Source organism: Entelurus aequoreus, linkage group LG11 (assembly GCF_033978785.1).
Source record: "Entelurus aequoreus isolate RoL-2023_Sb linkage group LG11, RoL_Eaeq_v1.1, whole genome shotgun sequence".
Lineage (NCBI taxonomy): Eukaryota > Metazoa > Chordata > Actinopteri > Syngnathiformes > Syngnathidae > Entelurus > Entelurus aequoreus.
This window is the reverse complement of record NC_084741.1, coordinates 15,156,744-15,178,018: the sequence shown is the minus strand read 5'-3', so window position 1 is coordinate 15,178,018 and position 21,275 is coordinate 15,156,744. Positions and strand designations below refer to the sequence as shown.

Here is a 21,275-nt window from a genome sequence, read left to right as displayed (position 1 = left end):
TTGGTTGAAAAAAAGAGATAAATAAGTCAAATACAGCACTATGTCATCAGTTTCTGATTTATTAAATTGTATAACAGTGCAAAATATTGCTCATTTGTAGTGGTCTTTCTTGAACTATTTGGAAAAAAAGATGTAAAAATAACTAAAAACTTGTTGAAAAATAAACAAGCGATTCAATTATAAATAAAGATTTCTACACATAGAAGTAATCATCAACTTAAAGTGCCCTCTTTGGGGATTGTAATAGAGATCCATCTGGTTTCATGAACTTAATTCTAAACATTTCTTCACAAAAAAATAAATCTTTAACATCAATATTTATGGAACATGTCCACTAAAAATCTAGCTGTCAACACTGAATATTGCATTGTTGCATTGTTGCATTGTAATGAATGGAATAGCCTACTTGATTTGATGTTCAGTTTATGAACTTACATTCATATTTCGTTGAAGTATTATTCAATAAATATATTTATAAAGGATTTTTGAATTGTTGCTATTTTTAGAATATTTAAAAAAAATCTCACGTACCCCTTGGCATACCTTCAAGTACCCCCAGGGGTACGCGTACCCCCATTTGAGAACCACTGTACTAGACCTCCGAATTCGGGAGATGGGGCGGCGGGATTGAGGGGGGGCGGGGTTGAGGTGGGCGTGGTTGGGGGGGAGTGGGCGGGGGTGTATATTGTAGCGTCCCGGAAGAGTTAGTGCTGCAAGGGGTTCTGGGTATTTGTTCTGTTGTGTTTATGTTGTGTTACGGTGCGGATGTTCTCCCGAAATGTGTTTGTCATTCTTGTTTGGTGTGGGTTCACATATTTGTAACAGTGTTAAAGTTGTTTATATGGACACCCTCAGTGTGACCTATATGGCTGTTGACCAAGTATGCCTTGCATTCACTTGTGTGTGTGAAAAGCCGTAGATATTATGTGTCTGGGCCGGCACGCAAAGGCAGTGCCTTTAAGGTTTATTGGCGCTCTGTACCGTATTTTCCGCACCATAAGCCGCACCTAAAAACCACAATTTTTCTCAAAAACAGACAGTGCGGCTAATAACCCGGTGCGCCTTATATATGGATTAATATTCATATTTATTTTCATAAAGTTTAGGTCTCGCAACTACGGTAAACAGCCGCCATCTTTTTTCCCCGTAAAAGAGGAAGCACTTCTTCTTCTACGGTAAGCAACCGCCCCCATAGAAGAGGAAGCGCTTCTTCTTCTACTGTAAGCAACCGCCAAGGTGAGCACCCGCCCCCGTAGAAGAAGAAGCGCGCCGATATTACGTTTCATTTAATTTGTGTGTTTCTGTAAAGACAACAAAATGTCTCCTACTAAGAGACACGCGTACAAGGTTCCACTGACTTTTGATATTCATGTGAACCGCACTGTGGATACAACGGGAACACGTACGGTGAATATTCGCACCACAGGGAATGAGAAGTCGTCCTACTGTGGTTCTAGCTTGCCATGCTGACGGCCAGAAACTTCCACCCACGCTGATATTCAAAAGGAAGACCTTGCCAAAAGAGAACTTTCCAGCCGGCGTCATCATAAAAGCTATCTCGAAGGGATGGATGGATTAAGAAAAGATGAGCGAGTGGTTGATAGACGTTTACGCGAAGACACCGGGTGACTTTTTTCACGCAGCGCCGTTCCTGTTGATCTACGACTGCATGCGCGTCCACATCATCGATGGTGTCAAAAAACAAGTGAAGCACACCGAAGAAGAAGAATAATTCGAGGGATTTGTGGATGAGTAATAACTTCAGAAAGTGAGCTTTAAATGTTTATTTTGTGTGTTGTGTGACACTAACGTATGAGCAACGTTGAGTTATTGATGTTGCTATTGCTCTGCACTATTTTGAGTGTTACTATTTTTGTGATTGCACATTTGTACATTACATTTTGGGAGTGAACAGAGTTGTTAGAACGCTGGTTTGTAATATATTATTAAAGTTTGACTGACCTATCTGACTGTTTTGTTGACATTCCCTTTAGCGTAGCGTAGGTGCGGCTAATAGCACGGGGCGGCTAATAGGTAAACAAAGTTTTGAAATATTCCGTTCATTAAACGTGCGGCTAATAACACGGGGCGCCTTATGGTGCGGAAAATACGGTACTTCTCCCTACGTCCGTGTACACGGCGGCGTTTTAAAAAGTCATAAATTTTACTTTTTGAAACCGATACCGATAATTTTGAAACCGATACCGATCATTTCCGATAGTACATTTTAGAGCATTTATCGGCCGATATTATCAGCAGTCCCATATTATCGGACATCTCTAGAAACAATGCTTGTATTTTCTATCGATTCGATTCTTGTCTTAAGCTTTTGGAATGGATTACTAACAAAAACTGAGGTATTACGGCCGATTAATTCAACAATAACAGTTCTAACATAGAAAAAGGTTGTCCGACATACCATATTTTTTCCTTGTTGCGGCAGGAAGGCGTCATCACGGAAGCAGAGGTGCAGTGTGTGGTTCACTGCAAGAACCCCAAGATTCATCCCAAGAAGTGCTGCCCCACCTGTCCCAGTAAGCCCCGCCCACCGGACAGCCACAGCTCCGCCTCCTGTCTCACAACAGGGAAGTTAATTTTTTTTGGTCTTTTTACGTTTCAGCTTGCATCTTCGAGGGTCGTCTGTACAAAGAGAAGGAGGAGTTCAGTCCAGAAGGCAAACCTTGCGTCAAGTGTACTTGCACGGTGAGTTTTAGTCCTCGTGTTCTTCATCCAAGATGGCTGCCAAGTGTTTTGAGTGATTAGAGCACAACATCCTGGTACTCACACTGTACTGCGTTGTACTTGTCAGTGTGAACCACTTAATGTACGGTACTCCAAATCCAAAGGACCCGATCTACTAGATTTTTGCTCGTAAACCTGATAGCACACGCAAAGCTGATCCACTAAACTTGTGAGCAGAGGATTGCGTCCGTTAAGTGAGCAGACTAAGGAGCGCAATCCATTTAACGTGTCTGTCGTCGTGAATATGCAGAATATATTCCGATCATCAGGGCGCCCACAATACTGGGAGGAGAAGATGCAAATATAATCATAATTTGTGCAATGTGATTAATCAATGCTGAAACTGTTCTGCGAGCGTTGTGCGTCTTTGTTTAGTACGTCTGGAATCTGGCAGATGATGGAGAGACAATACTTGGTTATGATACATCTCCTACATGAAGAAATATCTTGCAATATGCTTTTTTTTTTTGCGTTGGGATCATTCCAGGCGCATTAATGCACTGCGGTGCTGTAGGAGTACACAAAATAATCGGTACACTTTTGAATCACGATTAGTTTTTTAATGATTCTAAATTGATTCATAATTTCCAAAAATCGATTTACATTTTTTTTATCAATAATTAAATATATATACTTTTTTTTTTTTTTACATATATAAAAATTAATTTTATAATTATTATTATTATTTTTTAAATACATTTAAATATTTTAAATACATTTAATAAATAAATTAAATAATATTTAAATAAATAAATAACTAAATAAATACATTTTCAAATTAATTAATCCCCTGGGGGTGGGGGGGGGGTCATCTGCGGTCCTCTCCAAGGTTTCTCATAGTCATTGTTAGTTTTTCCTTGCCCTTATGTAGGCTCTGAACTGAGGATGTCGTTGTGGCTTATGCAGCCCTTTGAGACACTTGTGATTTAGGGCTATATAATTAACATTGATTGATTGATAATTTCTAAAAATATGTTTTTAGGAAAAAAATTTAGCCTGTAACCCAGGGGTGGGCAATTCATTTTTACCGGGGGCCGCATGAGCAACCCGCTGGAGGGCCACATCAACAATATTTGAATTCAATTTTGCTCAATATTATTTTTGATATATACCGTAAGATTAATAATAATAATAATAATAATAATTAATAATAATAAGAATACTTTCATTTAACCTAACTTAACTTTATACCAAAAGCACTGCCTTGGAAATCATTTGTACCCCTTTCAGAGATCACATTTAGTTCCCCTTAACATCCTCATGTTGCACAATGAAATGTAAGCATAGGATGAAGTGTGCATTCCTGTAACTTTCTCTAGTAACAGCATACCGGTACCATGATTAATAGAAATAAATTAACATTAATAATAAATGACAGTAGAATAAGCACACGTATGACTGAGGAGTCATAGTGCAACTTCGTGTGGTGTTTGAGTTGTCCGACTTTTTGTGTGGCCATAAACGCACCAGTGGTTGAGTGGTATGCGTGTTGGTGACAGATGACAAGTTGGTTTTGGCCTGGTTTGTACGGCAGAAAATGACTAGTTTTTCGAGATAGAAGTGTTTTACTCGTGTTTTGGTGTAGTTATGGCCGAATATAAACAGTTTTGCTCAATAAAGGGATTGATATCATTCCTGGCCTCGAAGCATCTTGATAGACGTTACAATAATTGAACGGTGTTGACGAACCCCGTTAGGGCCGCTTGTTGTCACTGTCACTCAGAGTTGCATTGCAAAATTACACAGAATAAATGTTTATTTTGTTTAGAATTCAGGTGGGATTTCATTTGGTGCGCGGCATATATTTGCTGTGCGCAGAGGACGCTTGAGCAGTGCGCAATTGCGCAGGCGCGCACCTTAGAGGGAACGTTGCTTGGCAGTCCATGTCTTGTTGAAAACACGCCATTCGTCATCAACTTTTCTCTTTTTAGCGTCTCGGGTGTAAACCGCGCATCACTTGTCGCTTTGCACCTTCACTCACAGGTTATACACGGACATACGCACATAGATAACACTTTTCAAAATAAAAGCAGCACAGTTATATTGCGCGCACGACATAAATGTTTTTTCAACTTTATTTTGTAATTTGTGATTGCAGCTGTTCACATTCACTCACAATCACGCACGCGCATACGTCCACACGGAAGTAAGACAAATAACGCTTTTCAAAACAAAAGCAGCACCGTTGTATTGCACACTCGACATAGATACTTTTTAAAATGTATTTTGTAATTTATGATTGGCCTCACGCGGGCCGGACAGTGACGCACAAAGGGCCAGATGTGGCCCGCGGGCTGCAGAATGCCCAGGTCTGCTGTAACCTGTTTTGAAAAAAGGTTTTATGATAATTATTGTATCAAATAATGCATTGCGAGAATCGGTTTGAATCGGGAATCATGTTGAATTGGGAATCGATTCTGAATTGAATCGTCACCCCAGGAATCGGAATCGGATCGGATCGTTAGGTGCCCAAAGATTGACACTCCTATTTCTCGGTGCTATAGCAGAAAGGGTGGTACAGATTATAGACATCTGGTGCTTGTTGACAACATTGTGAAACCCTAATATTATTGAATGTGGAGGGAAATGAGTGTTTCCATGGTGAAGCCGCTTAGTACACGCAAAATCCCCACTTAAATAGGCCCCCTAAATTGTACTATTAGTAGATCACACACTAATAGTACACGCAGTTTTACAGTTTGCACATGCTGACAAGTGTTGCTGTTGTTGCAGGGAGGACGGACTCTCTGCATGAGGGAGGCGTGTCCAGTCCTTTCTTGCCCCGCCCACCTCAGCCACACCCCTCCAGGACAGTGCTGTCCCAAATGTCTGGGTAATGAACCGTTGCTGTGTGTGCGGTCACGTCTGGGCAAAGATGATGTCATCATCCTCTTCCTCGCCCTGCAGGTCAGAGGAAGGTGTTCGACCTATCTCGGGGGAGTTGCCTCTTCCACAGCGAGGTCCTGGAGAACGCCGCCGCCTTCCCGCACGACAACTGCACCTCGTGCACGTGCAAGGTACTGACCGCCTGGCACCGCGCCAACATGTGTGACTTGATGACACCCTGACCTCCTCCTCCAGAACTCCACCGTGGTCTGCAGGCGGCGCTGCTCGCGCTCCGCCAGTTGCCATGGAGACCACTGCTGTGAGGAGTGCTTGTCCTACGTGAAGGTGGAGGAAGTGAAGTACTGCAGAGTCCGCAACAAAATCTACAGGGTGAGACAACATGGATGGATGAAGGGAGGGAAGAATGGATGGATGGATGGATGAAGGGAGAGATGGGTGGATGAAGGGAGAGATGGATGGATGAATGAAGGGATGGAAGGATCGATGGATGAAGGGAGGCAGGGAAGGATGAATAAAGGGAGGGAAGGGTGGATGGATGAAGTGATGAATAGATGGATGGATGGGTTGATGGATGAATGAAGGGATATACAGATGGATGAATGGGTGGTCGAAAGATGGATTAATGGATCAATGGTAAATGGGTTATACTTGTATAGCGCTTTTCTACCTTCAAAGTACTCAAAGCGCTTTGACACTATTTCCACATTCACCCATTCACACACACATTCACACACTGATGGCGGGAGCTGCCATGCAAGGCCCTAACCACGACCCATCAGGAGCAAGGGTGAAGTGTCTCGCTCAAGGACACAACGGACGTGACGAGGTTGGTAGAAGGGTGGGGATCGAACCGGGAACCCTCAGGTTGCTGGCACGGCCACTCTCCCAACCGGCGCCATGCCGTCCCAATGAGGGGATATATAAACTGATGGATGGATGAAAGATAGGTTGATGGCTGAATGAAGCAAGATATAAATGGATGGATGGATTAATTGATGGATGGATGAAGTGATGAATGATAGATGGATTGATTGATGGATGAATGAGGGATACATAGATACCCGAAGGATGGATTAAAGGATTAATTGAGAGGATATACAAATTGATGGATGAAGTGATGGATGAATGAGGGATACACAGATGGCTGAAGGATGGATTGATGGATAAATGAGAGGATATATAAATTGATGGATGGATGAACGAGAGGATATATAAATTAATGGATGGATGGATGAATGAAGGGATAAATACAGTAAATTGATGGATGGATGGTGAAGTGATGAATGGATGGATTGATGGATGAATGAGAGGATATATACATTGATGGATGGATAATGGATGGGTGTGTGGATTGATGGATGGATGAATGAAGGGATACACGGGTGGCTAAAGGATGAATTGATGGATGAATGAGAAGATATATACAGTAAATTGATGGATGGATGATGAATGGATGGATAGATGGATTGATGCATGAATGAGAGGATATATAAATTGATGGATGAATGAGGGATACACAGATGACTGAAGGATATATTGATGGATAAATGAGAGGATATATAAATTGATGGATGGATGGATGAATGAGAGGATATATAAATTAATGGATGGATGAATGAAGGGATAAATACAGTAAATTGATGGATGGATGGTGAAGTGATGGATGGATTGATGGATGAATGAGAGGATATATACATTGATGGATGTATGGATTGATGGATGGATGAATGAAGGGATACACAGATGGCTAAAGGATTGATGGATGAATTAGAGGATATATACAGTAAATTGATGGATGGATGATGAATGGATGCATGAATGAGAGGATATACAAATTGGTGGATGAATGAGGGATACACAGATGGCTGAAGGGTGGATTGATGGATAAATGAGAGGATATATAAATTGATGAATGAATGAAGTGATGGATGAATGATGAATGAATACACAGCTGGCTGAAGGATGGATTGATGGAGGAATGAGAGGATATATAAATGAATGGATGGATGGCTGAAGTGATGGATAGATGAATGAAGGGATATATACAGTAAAATGATGGATGGATGGATGATTGAGAGGATATATAAATTGATGGATGGATGTGTGGATTGATGGATGGATGAATGAAGGGATACACAGATGGCTGAAGGATGAATTGATGGATGAATGAGAGGATATATACAGTAAATTGATGGATGGATGATGAATGGATGGATGGATTGATGCATGAATGAGAGGATATATAAATTGATGGATGAATGAGGGATACACAGATGGCTGAAGGATGGATTGATGGATAAATGAGAGGATATATAAATTGAATGAATGAAGTGATTGATGAATGAGGGATACACAGAAGGCTGAAGGATGGATTGATGGATGAATGAGCGATATATAAATTAATGGATGGATGGCTGAATGGATGAATGAAGGGATATATACAGTAAATTGATGGATGGATGATGAAGTGATGAATGGATGGATGGATTGATGGATGAATGAGAGGATATATAAATTGATGGATGGATGTTTGGATTGATGGATGGATGAATGAAGGGATACACAGATGGCTGAAGGATGGATTGATGGATGAATGAGCGATATATAAATTAATGGATGGATGGCTGAATGGATGAATGAAGGGATATATACAGTAAATTGATGGATGGATGATGAAGTGATGAATGGATGGATGGATTGATGCATGAATGAGAGGATATATAAAGTGATGGATGGACGGATGAACGCAGAGTTAATGCAGTCTTGTGATGTTTTGATGATGTCATCAACAGGAAGGAGACATGTGGTCATCATTCAACTGCACGTTGTGTGCGTGTGTGAAAGGAAGTGTGGAGTGTCGGCCCAAACAGTGTGTACCAATCAGCAGCTGCCCCTCGGTGAGTGACATGCCTCCTGACCAATCACCAATCAGTCTACTAGATCAGTATAACATCCAAGTATGTAGACGGTTTTCTTTGTGGTAAAACTCATTCTTTCGACTACATTCAAAAGTAAATTTTACTACATTCAAAGTACATTCAACTACATTCAAAGTATATTCTATACATTCAAAGTACATTCTACGACATTGAACATATATTCCATACAGTCAAAGCACATTCTACTACATACAACGTACATTTTATACATTCAATGTACATTCCACTACATACAACGTACATTTTATACATTCAAAGTACATTCCACTACATACAACGTATTTTCTATACATTCAAAGTACATTCCACTCCATTTAAAATACAATCTACTACATTCAATGTACAGTCTATACTTCCCAAGCACATTCCACTTCATTCAACATACATTTAACTACATTCAAAGTACATTCTATACATTCAAAGTACATTCTACTACATTCAATGTACATTCTGTAGATTCCAAGCACATTCCACTTCATTCAATGTACATTTTACTACATTCAAAGTAGATTCTATACATTCAAAGTACATTCTACTACATTCAATGTACATTCTATAGATTCCAAGCACATTCCACTTCATTCAATGTACATTTTACTACATTCAAAGTACATTCTATACATTCAAAGTACATTCAATGTACATTATACTACATGCAACGTACATTCTACTACATTCAAAGTAAATTATACTACATTCAAAGTGAATATTACTACATTAAAGTACATTATACTGCATTCAAAGTACATCCTAATATATTCAATGTACATTATACTACATGCAAAGTACATTCCAGTACATTCAATGTACATTCTACTACATTCAAAGTACATTCTACTACATTCAAAGTACATTTTACTACATTAAAAGTACACTATACATTTTAATATATTCAATGTACATTATACTACATGCAACGTACATTCCAGTACATTCAAAGTGCATTCAACTATATTCAATGTACATTATACTATATGCAACGTACATTCCAGTACATTTTACTATATTCAATGTACATTATACTACATGCAACGTACATTCCAGTCCATTCAAGTACATTTTACTATATTCAATGTACATTATACTACATGCAACGTACATTCCAGTACATTCAAAGTACATTTTACTATATTCAATGTACATTATACTACATGCAACTTACATTCAAAACACATTTTACTATATTCAATGTACATTATACTACATGCAACGTACATTCCAGTACATTCAAAGTGCATTGTACTACATTCAAAGTACATTCAACTATATTCAATGTACATTATAATACATGCAACGTACATTCCAGTACATTTTACTATATTCAATGTACATTATACTACATGCAACGTACATTCCAGTACATTCAAGTACATTTTACTATATTCAATGTACATTATACTACATGCAACGTACATTCCAGTACATTCAAAGTACATTTTACTATATTCAATGTACATTATACTACATGCAACGTACATTCAAAGTACATTTGACTATATTCAATGTACATTATACTACATGCAACATACATTCCAGTACATTCAAAGTACATTTTACAATATTCAATGTACATTATACTACATGCAACGTACATTCCAGTACATTCAAGTACATTTTACTATATTCAATGTACATTATACTACATGCAACGTACATTCCAGTACATTCAAAGTACATTTTACTATATTCAATGTACATTATACTACATGCAACGTACATTCAAAGTACATTTGACTATATTCAATGTACATTATACTACATGCAACGTACATTCAAAGTACATTTGACTATATTCAATATACATTATACTACATGCAACGTACATTCCAGTACATTCCAAAGTACATTTTACTATATTCAATGTACATTATACTACATGCAACGTACATTCAAAGTGCATTGTACTACATTCAAAGTACATTCAACTATATTAAATGTACATTATACTACATTAAAAATACATTCTACTCCATTTAACGTACATTCTTTACATTTGCAGTACATTTTACTACATTCATTATTATTATTATGAATATAGATTACATGGATGTAATCTATATTCATGTAATGTAGCGTTGTAGAACAGGAAGTGGTGTAGGTCACCGACAGGAAGTCAGCACACACGTCCTCCATTCAAGTCATATTTTTCATGAGGTGTTTTCTTTGATCACACTTTAAAAAACCACAAGCTCGCACGGTCGTCATGACGACAGACGTCCTGGAAGCGTGTCTGAGGGCGTCTTAAACGCCATCATCATCGGTGGCGCTCTGCAACGCGACCAGACAATGTTTTGGTCTCCTCGCAACCGCTTGTGTGTGTGTGTGTGTGTGTGTGTGTGCGTGTGTGTGCGTGTGCGTGTGCGTGTGCGTGTGACCACATCAATGAAGGTCTTCCCTCATGCAACAAAACAAAGTGTGAGGAAACCCTCCGCTCTTTTTCTGATGGCGCTCACACACACACACACACACACACACACACACACACCCAGGTTGTTTTCACACACTGCAATAGCGTCATTGACCACTTGGGCGTTCAGTAAAGAGTCAAAAGCCACACACTTTGTCAGGAAAAGGTTCCCACGAGTCCAAATTCACACACCGCAATACCGTGTGGGACCTCTAGAGAAAACACAAAGTCTGAAAAATGGCACCTGTAAAAATAAAAAAAACTACACCACGTCCATCAGGAAGTGCCCCTCTATTGATTGCACTTGCTCCACGGGGTGAGTGCCATCTCAGGTCATGGACCCCACCAGTACATCAAAACAAACACACGCATGATCCTCGTCCACCAGCTGAAGTGGGCGTGTCACCGATGTGTCACAAGTTCGATTCCGATCCCTGGGGCGACGATTCGATTCAGAATCGATTCTCGACTCAAACCAATTGTCGCAAGGTTTTTTATTATAATTATTTGGTATAATAATTGTAATAAAAATGTTTCCAAACAAGTTACAGGTTCGAAACGCTCCTTCTGGTTGCATAAAGATGGCCCAAACATGTATTTTTTTAAATATTCGTATTAAAAAAAAATTATAAAATTATAATTTGTTTTTGTAATTTTTTAAGTAAAATTTTTTTTGATAATTAAGAATCAATTTAAGAAATCGGATTGGCAATTTATTTATTAGTGCAGCCCTAGTCACATGTAGTAGTTAGCTTTGAATGCTAACGCCAATCATTAATGTTTCATTAATGCATGTGGTCGCCATTTTGAACTTGTTTACTGTGTAAAAGTAAATATGCTGAGAAGTATTACTACACATAGACATCTTGAAAGTAGACGCAGCATCGAGCGCTACTGCCTACTGGCGCTGACGAAACGCGGGGCCGCCATCTTGGAGTGGTGATCCGCCCCACTCAGTGCAATTCATTTGGCAGGAGCATTTCATTCATCTTACCTCACCCAATACCACTGATTTTCACACGCTTTTTCGTCATACGTGTAGCTATGATAAAGGACACATGTTTTATTATTCATAGTTTACCTTAACAGTAATATAATATTCTTAGATGCTATAAGTGACCAGACGTCCGAGATCAAAACTGGGAATATAACCCCAGAGAAGGGGGAAAAAAACGGTCAGCTATTTTTAAATTGAAGAAACAATATGATTAGGTTATATATACATGCGTATATTCTACATAAACAATGTATGAATATATTAGATATCTATATATCTTATAGACTGTATCTCTGTTGCTGCAGCAGCAGAGAGTTTATTCTGTCTTGACACTTTGTATTGATATTTTGTATTACATTCTTCCCGTAAATGATCATGTTTACAGTGATTGTTTTATATGTATTTTTTATGTATGTCGCTTTGGATAAAAGCGTCTGCCAAATACTTCAACATAAACATATATAAACACCTGAAAGTCTTTATATCAGCTAAAACCACCAATCTGCTTCACTGCATTCAGAATAAAACCAAATTCTGTGTTACCCAACAATGTTAGTATTTGAATATTGTTACTTGAAGACTTATTCCTGGTTACAATTATACTGTTAAGAAAGTATTGTCTTATACTTTGCCTAAAATGAGAATGCATCATAATCAGTGGTGGCTGGTGAATTTTGTTTTTGATTTCAGTACTATTGAAGATCTTTGCTCATTCTCAACTCTGTGGTAATATTCTTTTCACAAAATACAACCAATAGTACGTTAATGTTAAATCTTACTCGTGAAAAGTAATCCCCCGATTCCTATTTTCAACAGTCCGCTCATTTGAGCAGGAAAACGCTGAACACCATCTTTGTTTTCTACCTGTCAACTGTCAGTTTAGGCTGCTCGCCGGCTCCTCATCACCACTTCAAGATGGCGGCCGAATTTCTCGCGTCACAGCAGCCAATGCTGCGTTTACTTCTAAGATGTCTATGTTACTACAGGCCACACTTTCAGTATCCTGGTTTGGGAGTCCCTTATTTCCTGTCATGTGACTATTTCCTCTCTATATGGCTCCGCCTCCCAGAACAAGATCCTGAACCGGACCGGCTGCTGCCCCGTCTGCACTGAAAGTGAGTAAGTTCATTTCCTCTTCCTGTTTGACCGGCTGGGTGGTCGCTCAGTTTTCGACGCCGTTTTTATTGGTTTTGACTCCGCCCCCTTCGCCGCAGAGCCCGGCGTGTGTACGGTGTTTGGCGACCCGCACTACAACACCTTCGATGGGAGAACCTTTAACTTCCAAGGGACGTGTCAGTACGTGTTGACTCAGGACTGCGGCGCCGCCTCAACGGGCCCCGGAAGCAACGCCGTCGTCAACAACCCCGACTCCAGCTTCACGGTACCACTTCATGATGATGATGATGATGATGATGATGATGTGTTCAATGTTTTCCAAGCCAAAGACCCACAAAATGATGCAGGGATGGCTAATTGACAACTAGCACACTAATCGCTATCTGACAACTGGTGCGCTAACAGCTAGCAGTCAGTTTGCGCCGTAGATTGCTAGCATACAACTAGCACGCACTGGCACGTTAATCACTAGCTGGCAACTACAGCACCAGTCGCTACCGAGCAGCTTTTGCTGCTAATCGCTAGCTGACAACTGGTGTGCTATGTGCTGCTCACGACTACAGGGCTAATCGCATTGTGGCGGCTTGCGCCGTTAATCGCTAGCTGACTACTGTCATGCTAATTGCCTGATGACAACTAGAGTGTTAATCGCTAGCTGGCAGCTTGCACTATTAATCGATAGCTGACAACTTAAGCGCTAATCGCTACCTGGCACCATGCCCCGTCAATTGGTAATTGACAAATGGTCCGCTAATCACTAGCCAGTTGACACCTTGCGCGTTAGTCGCTATCTGACTACTGGTGTGCTAATGGCTAGCTGACAAATACAGTGCTAATCGCTAGCTGGCAGTTTGCACCGTCAATTGCTAATTGACAACTGGTCCGCTAATCACTAGCTAGTTGACACCTTACGCATTAGTCGCTATCTGACTACTGGTGCGCTAATCGCTAGCTGACAAATACAGCGCTAATCGCTAGCTGGCAGTTTGCACCATTAATTGCTAATTGACAACGGGTGCGCTAATCACGAGCCAGTTGACACCTTGCGCGTTAATCGCTATCTGACTACTGGTGCGCTAATGGCTAGCGGACAAATACAGCGCTAATCGCTAGCTGGCAGTTTGCACAGTTAATTGCTAATTGACAACGGTTGCGCTAATCAGGAGCCAGTTGACACTTTGCGTGTTAATCGCTATCTGACTACTGGTGTGCTAATCGTTAGCTGACAAATACAGCGCTAATCGCTAGCTGGCAGTTTGCACTGTTAATTGCTAATTGACAACTGGTCCGCTAATCACTAGCCAGTTGACACCTTGCACGTTAATCGCTATCTGACTACTGGTGCGCTAATCGCTAGCTGGCAGCTTTTGCCGCCAATTGCTATTTGACGACTGATGTGTTAATCGCTGCTCACAACTCCAGGGCTAATCGCTAGTTGACAACAGCCAGGCTACTTGCTATTTGACAACTAGAGTGCTAATCACTACCTGGCAGCGGGTGTCGCTAATCGGTAGTTGCAACTAGTGCGCTAATCGGTAGCTGACAACTACAGCGACAATAGGTAGCTGACAGCTTGCACCAATAATCGCTAGCTGACAGCAAGCGTGCAAATCGCTAGCTGAACACTGCCCCCGCTAATCTCTAGCTAACAACTCGCGCGCCAATCACTAGCTGACAACTAGAGTGCTAATCGCTAGCTGACAATTGCAATGCTATTCGCTACCTAGCAGCTTGTACCGCTAATTGCTAGTTGACAACTGGTGCGCTAACCGCTAACTGACAACTAGCGTGAGAAAATCACGAGCTAAATACTGACACGCTGCTCACTAGCTGACAACAGACGCACTGATATTTAGCTGACAATTGATGCGCTAATCGCTAGCTGACAAACACCATACAAATCGCTAGTTGACAGCTGACACACTGATTGCTAGCTGACAACCAGAGAGCTAATCGTTCCCTGGCAGCTTGTGCCGCAAATCGCTCTTTGATAACTGCGCATTGCTAGCTGACCACTTGCGTGAAGAAATTGCTAGCTGACTACTACTGACACGCTGATCGCTAGCTGACAACAGCCGCGCTGATAGCTAGCTGACAGTTGATGGGCTAATCGCTGGCTGACAAACAGCGCGCAAATCGCTAGTTGACAGCTGACACACTGATCGGTCGCTGACAACCACAGAGCTAATCGCTACCTGGCAGCTTGTGCCGCAAATCGCTAGTTGATAACTCTCACAACTGCTGCGCTAATCACTGGTTGACAACTGGCGCACGGATCGCTCGCTGGCTGGCAGGTTGCACTGTTAACTGGCGTGGTAATCAGCAGCAGGCAACCAGAGTGTGGAGGGGGCGTGGCCTGCGGGCCTGCAGCGAGGCGGGGTGTGCCAGGACCGGCCTCGAAGTCAGCGACAGGTGTGTAGATGGCCCACCTGGGCCTTGTTATCTAATCACCTGTCGCAACAACCGGGAGGAGGGCGGCCTCCCGAGTGCACTTCACAGACCTGAGGAGGGCGGTGCTGGACCGGACCGGGTGCAGCGCTGAAGACCACCAACGCCGGTTACGGAATATACGCCTGGGGACGCAGAGAGCCGCTGACCCAGCACCAACGGGCGGTCCTCTGTCCCCAGGCGCATCGTCCGCAACCGGCGTCGGTGGTCTTCAACGGTGCACCCGGTCCGGTCCAGCGCCACTCTCCTCCCGGTTGCTGCTTATACAGAGCGACAGGTGATTAAATAACAAGGCCCAGGTGGGCCATCTACACACCTGTCGCTGACTTCGAGGCCGGTCCTGGCACACCCCGCCTCGCTGCAGGCCCGCAGGCCACGCCCCCCTCCACATAGAGCAAGTGACTTTAAATGGCAACATGGAAGAAATGGTGTTATTGTATCCTGCACAGTGAGTCTGGTGGCCATCAACCATCTTCATTTGTATTAAAGACATTGATTTAGTGGAAGAGTTAAGTGGAAAATAAAAGACGTACGATTGAGTTTCTTAAGAGACGTCACAAAGTTGCGCTTGTGATCCCCCCGCCAGGTGTTGGTGAAAAACGACGCCCGGCGCACTCGCTCCTTCTCCTGGACTCAATCGGTGGAGGTGAGGCTGGGCGCCCTGGTCCTGGGCCTGCATCAGCACCTGACGGTCCGCAAGAACGGCACCCGCATCGCCCTCCCCTACCACGGGCCGGGGGTGCACATCGACCTGGACGGGTACCTCCTCAAGCTCACCGCCATCGCGGGTCAGCTCGGTGAAAAACGGCGGCCACAGCGGCGCTCTACGGGGGAAAGCTGACGTGTGGCGTCTCCGCAGGTCTGGAGATCACGTGGGACGGGGACAGCTTCGTGGAGGTGGTGGCCGCCCCGCACCTGCGCGGGCGCCTCTGCGGCCTGTGCGGCAACTACAACGGCCACAAGCGCGACGACACCGCCGGCGGAGACGGACACTTCAAGTTCGACGTGGACGAGTTCGCTGAGTCGTGGCGCGTGGACGCCAACGACCTGTGCGCCCAGCCCCCGCTGCACCGCCGCCCCGTCTCCTTCCTGTGCCCCGCCAGCGTCAAGGTCAAGTTCCGAGCTCACCGGGAATGTCAGAAGATTAAATCGTGGGAGTTCCAGAAGTGTCACCGCGTGGTCGACTTTGGCCCCTTCTACAGGTAACCACACTGCAAAAAGTCAGTGTTCAAAAACAAGAAAAAAAAATACAAAAATTATTGGTATTTTACTTATTGGACTAAGCAAAATTATCTGCCAATAGAACAAGAAAATTCGGCTTGTCAAGACTTTCCAAAACAAGTAAAATTAGCTAACCTCAATGAACCCAAAAATACAAACCCCGTTTCCATATGAGTTGGGAAATTGTGTTAGATGTAAATATAAACGGAATACAATGATTTGCAAATCATTTTCAACCCATATTCAGTTGAATATGCTACAAAGACAACATATTTGATGTTCAAACTGATAAACTTTTTTTTGTGTGCAAATAATCATTAACTTTAGAATTTGATGCCAGCAACACGTGACAAAGAAGTTGGGAAAGGTGGCAATAAATACTGATAAAGTTGAGGAATGCTCATCAAACACTTATTTGGAACATCCCACAGGTGAACAGGCTAATTGGGAACAGGTGGGTGCCATGATTGGGTATAAAAGTAGATTCCATGAAATGCTCAGTCATTCACAAACAAGGATGGGGCGAGGGTCACCACTTTGTCAACAAATGCGTGAGCAAATTGTTGAACAGTTTAAGAAAAACCTTTCTCAACCAGCTATTGCAAGTAATTTAGGGATTTCACCATCTACGGTCTGTAATATCATCAAAGGGTTCAGAGAATCTGGAGAAATCACTGCACGTAAGCAGCTAAGCCCGTGACCTTCGATCCCTCAGGCGGTACTGCATCAACAAGCGACATCGGTGTGTAAAGGATATCACCACATGGGCTCAGGAAAACTTCAGAAACCCACTGTCAGTAACTACAGTTGGTCGCTACATCTGTAAGTGCAAGTTAAAAATCTCCTATGCAAAGCGAAAACCGTTTATCAACAACACCCAGAAACGCCGTCGGCTTCGCTGGGCCTGAGCTCATCTAAGATGGACTGATACAAAGTGGAAAAGTGTTCTGTGGTCTGACGAGTCCACATTTCAAATTGTTTTTGGAAACTGTGGACGTCGTGTCCTCCGGACCAAAGAGGAAAAGAACCATCCGGATTGTTATAGGCGCAAAGTGTAAAAGCCAGCATGTGTGATGGTATGGGGGTGTATTAGTGCCCAAGACATGGGTAACTTACACATCTGTGAAGGCACCATTAATGCTGAAAGGTACATACAGGTTTTGGAGCAACATATGTTGCCATCCAAGCAACGTTACCTTGGACGCCCCTGCTTATTTCAGCAAGACAATGCCAAGCCACGTGTTACATCAACGTGGCTTCATAGTAAAAGAGTGCGGGTACTAGACTGGCCTGCCTGTAGTCCAGACCTGTCTCCCATTGAAAATGTGTGGCAAATTATGAAGCCTAAAATACCACAACGGAGACCCCCGGACTGTTGAACAACTTAAGCTGTACATCAAGCAAGAATGGGAAAGAATTCCAGCTGAGAAGCTTCAAAAATGTGTCTCCTCAGTTCCCAAACGTTTACTGAGTTGTTAAAAGGAAAGGCCATGTAACACAGTGGTGAACATGCCCTTTCCCAACTACTTTGGCACGTGTTGCAGCCATGAAATTCTAAGTTAATTATTATTTGCAGAAAAAAAATAAAGTTTATGAGTTTGAACTTAAAATATGTTGTCTTTGTAGTGCATTCAATTGAATATGGGTTGAAAAGTTTTGCAAATCATTGTATTCCGTTTATATTTACATCCAACACAATTTCCCAACTCATATGGAAACGGGGTTTGTACCTTAAAATAAATACATTCTCACTAATAACAAGTGCACTTTTCTTGGTAGAAAATAAGAGACCTTTTTGCTTAATATGTTGAAAAATATTCTTATATTAAGTAAATGCTACTGCCATTATCTTGACATAATGATATGCGCTTTTTTTTTTTCATGCTTGAAGTAAGAAATTATTACCGTATTTTTCGGATTGTAATTAGCAGTTTTTTTCATAGTTTGGCCGGGGGTGCGACTTATACTCAGGAGCGACTTATGTGTGAAATGATTAACACATTAGCGTAAAATATCAAATAATATTATTTATCTCATTCACGTAAGAGACTAGACGTATAAGATTTCATGGGATTTAGCGATTAGGAGTGACAGATTGTTTGGTAAACGTATAGCATGTTCTATATGTTATAGTTATTTGAATGACTCTTACCATAATATGTTACGTTAACATACCAGGCACCTTCTCAGTTGGTTATTTATGCCTCATATAACGTACACTTATTCAGCCTGTTGTTCACTATTCTTTATTTATTTTAAATTGCCTTTCAAATGTCTATTCTTGGTGTTGGATTTTATCAAATAAATTTCCACAAAAAATGCGACTTATACTCCAGTGCGACTTATATATGTTTTTTTCCTTCTTTATTATGCATTTTCGGCCGGTGCGATTTATACTCCGGAGCGACTTATACTCCGAAAAATACGGTACTTTAAAAAAGTAGTTTTATACTTGTGAGTGTTGATGACACAGCTTTGCAACACTTGATATTCTAGTTTCAAGCATGTTTTACTCAATATAGGTCATAAAGTCTCAGCTACAAGCTGTAATATCTTACTGAGATCATTTAGGACCAAAACCCTTAAAACAAGTAAAAGACTCTAACATAAAATCTGCTTAGTGAGAAGAATTATCTTATCAGACAGAAAATAAGCAAATATCACCCTTATTTGAGATATTTAATCTTACTTAGATTTCAGTTTTTGCAGTGCTGAAATATTGACATTCCACTGCATGTGCGTTAAAAGTCATGTTTTTTAAAAAACATAAACATTTGTATAAAAGAGCAAACAGGTGAAATGTAAGGAGATAAAGTTGCAATGTTGACTCCAGTAACACAAAACATACTTACATGACTATTTACATTGTAGATGGTCACTGAAGGCATCAAAACTAGGACACATGCGAAGTTAAAACTATTTCAGGTGAATACCTCTTGAAGCCCATCGAGAGAATGCCGAGAGTGTGCAAAGCAGTAATCAGAGCAAAGGGTGGCTATTTTGAAGAAACTAGAATATAAAACATGTTTTAAGTTATTTCCCTTTTTTTTTTGTTAAGTACATAACTCCACATGTGTTCATTCATAGTTTTGATGCCTTCAGTGACAATCTACAATGTAAATAGTCATGAAAATAAAGAAAATAGATTTAATGAGGTGTGTCCAAACTTTTGGCCTGTACTGTATATTTAAGGTTGTAAACTGTTTTTTATGCTTTAACTATGAAAATATTATGAGATGTGCGATAATGGCTTTTTTGCCGATGTTCCGATATTGTCCAACTCTTAATTACCGATTCCGATATCAACTGATACCGATATATACAGTTGTGGAATTAACACATTATTATGCCTAATTTTGTTGAGATGCCCCGCTGGATGCATTAAACAATGTAACAAGGTTTTCCAAAATAAGTCAACTCAAGTTATGGAAAAAAAATGCCAACATGGCACTGCCATATTTATTATTGAAGTCACAAAGTGCATTATTTTTTTTAACATGCCTCAAAACAGCAGCTTGGAATTTGGGACATGCTCTCCCTGAGAGAACATGAGGAGGTTGAGGTGGGGTGTATATTGTAGCGTCCCGGAAGAGTTAGTGCTGCAATGGGTTCTGGGTATTTGTTCTGTTGTGTTTATGTTGTGTTACGGTGCGGATGTTCTCCCGAAATGTGTTTGTCATTCTTGTTTGGTGTGGGTTCACAGTGTGGCGCATATTTGTAACAGTGTTAAAGTTGTTTATACGGTCACCCTCAGTGTGACCTGTATGGCTGTTGACCAAGTATGCATTGCATTCACTTGTGTGTGTTAAAAGCCGTAGATATTATGTGATTGGGCCGGCACGCAAAGGCAGTGCCTTTAAGGTTTATTGGGGCTCTGTACTTCTCCCTACGTCCGTGTACCACTCTGTACAGCGGTGTTTTAAAAAGTCATGAATTTTACTTTTTGAAACCGATACCGATAATTTCTGATATCACATTTTAAAGCATTTATCGGCCTATAATATCGGCAGTTCGATATTATCGGACATCTCTAGTATAAATAAAAATTTGTACTTAATACAATTTTATTACGGTCAAATAATCGAGAGTTTACTGCAATAATAGTTTCTTAATAATTAGCTTAAGTGTTACTTTAATTTCTGTACTTTACAAGAACTTACGTAATGCGTGTACTTTACCAAAATGGGTATATTTACTGCATGTACTCGAGTTGAATTGAGTTTCAACAAAGGCAATCTTCACCATTTTTGGACTATTTTAATCCAGTCCCAAACTGGGATACAAGGGTTCAAAGTGGGAACATTGTTATTTGTTACCCAATTTAGTTGTCCTTTTTATTGTTTATTTTGGCTTTTTCAACAAAACACAATAACCCTGTGGTTCTCCTGACACAAGGATTCTCTTGGGAGCCCGGTAGTCTGAGGTAACAGTCTTTTATTTTCATACAGCCGTATGGTTTTGCTTTCCAGCACAATGCCTCTCGGTCTCACCCGTCTGCTCGTTAGCCACTCCGCCCCCGTCTCTCGTCCCGGCTGCTCCTAATAAGGGCGACAGGTGA

At 41.3% G+C, this 21,275-nt stretch overlaps 1 protein-coding gene across 6 annotated transcripts in view; it reads left to right on the top strand.

The window, feature by feature from the left end:
• The window catches only part of LOC133659820 (BMP-binding endothelial regulator protein-like), a 450,456-nt gene that overhangs the window by 415,780 nt on the left and 13,401 nt on the right, over nt 1-21,275 (top strand). For 4 of the 6 annotated variants that reach the window (XM_062062599.1, XM_062062597.1, XM_062062598.1 and 1 more), the window contains 4 exons: nt 2,444-2,534; nt 2,621-2,703; nt 5,476-5,575; nt 5,650-5,759. In XM_062062599.1, coding sequence (XP_061918583.1) covers nt 2,444-2,534; nt 2,621-2,703; nt 5,476-5,497 — 196 coding nt within the window. In that variant the 3' untranslated portion in view covers nt 5,498-5,575; nt 5,650-5,759. Of the gene's footprint in view, nt 1-2,443; nt 2,535-2,620; nt 2,704-5,475; nt 5,576-5,649; nt 5,760-5,823; nt 5,959-8,381; nt 8,487-13,001; nt 13,048-13,146; nt 13,314-16,082; nt 16,285-16,355; nt 16,699-21,275 lie in introns of those variants that run through there. The other 2 variants (XM_062062603.1, XM_062062602.1) reach the window with 1 other exon arrangement.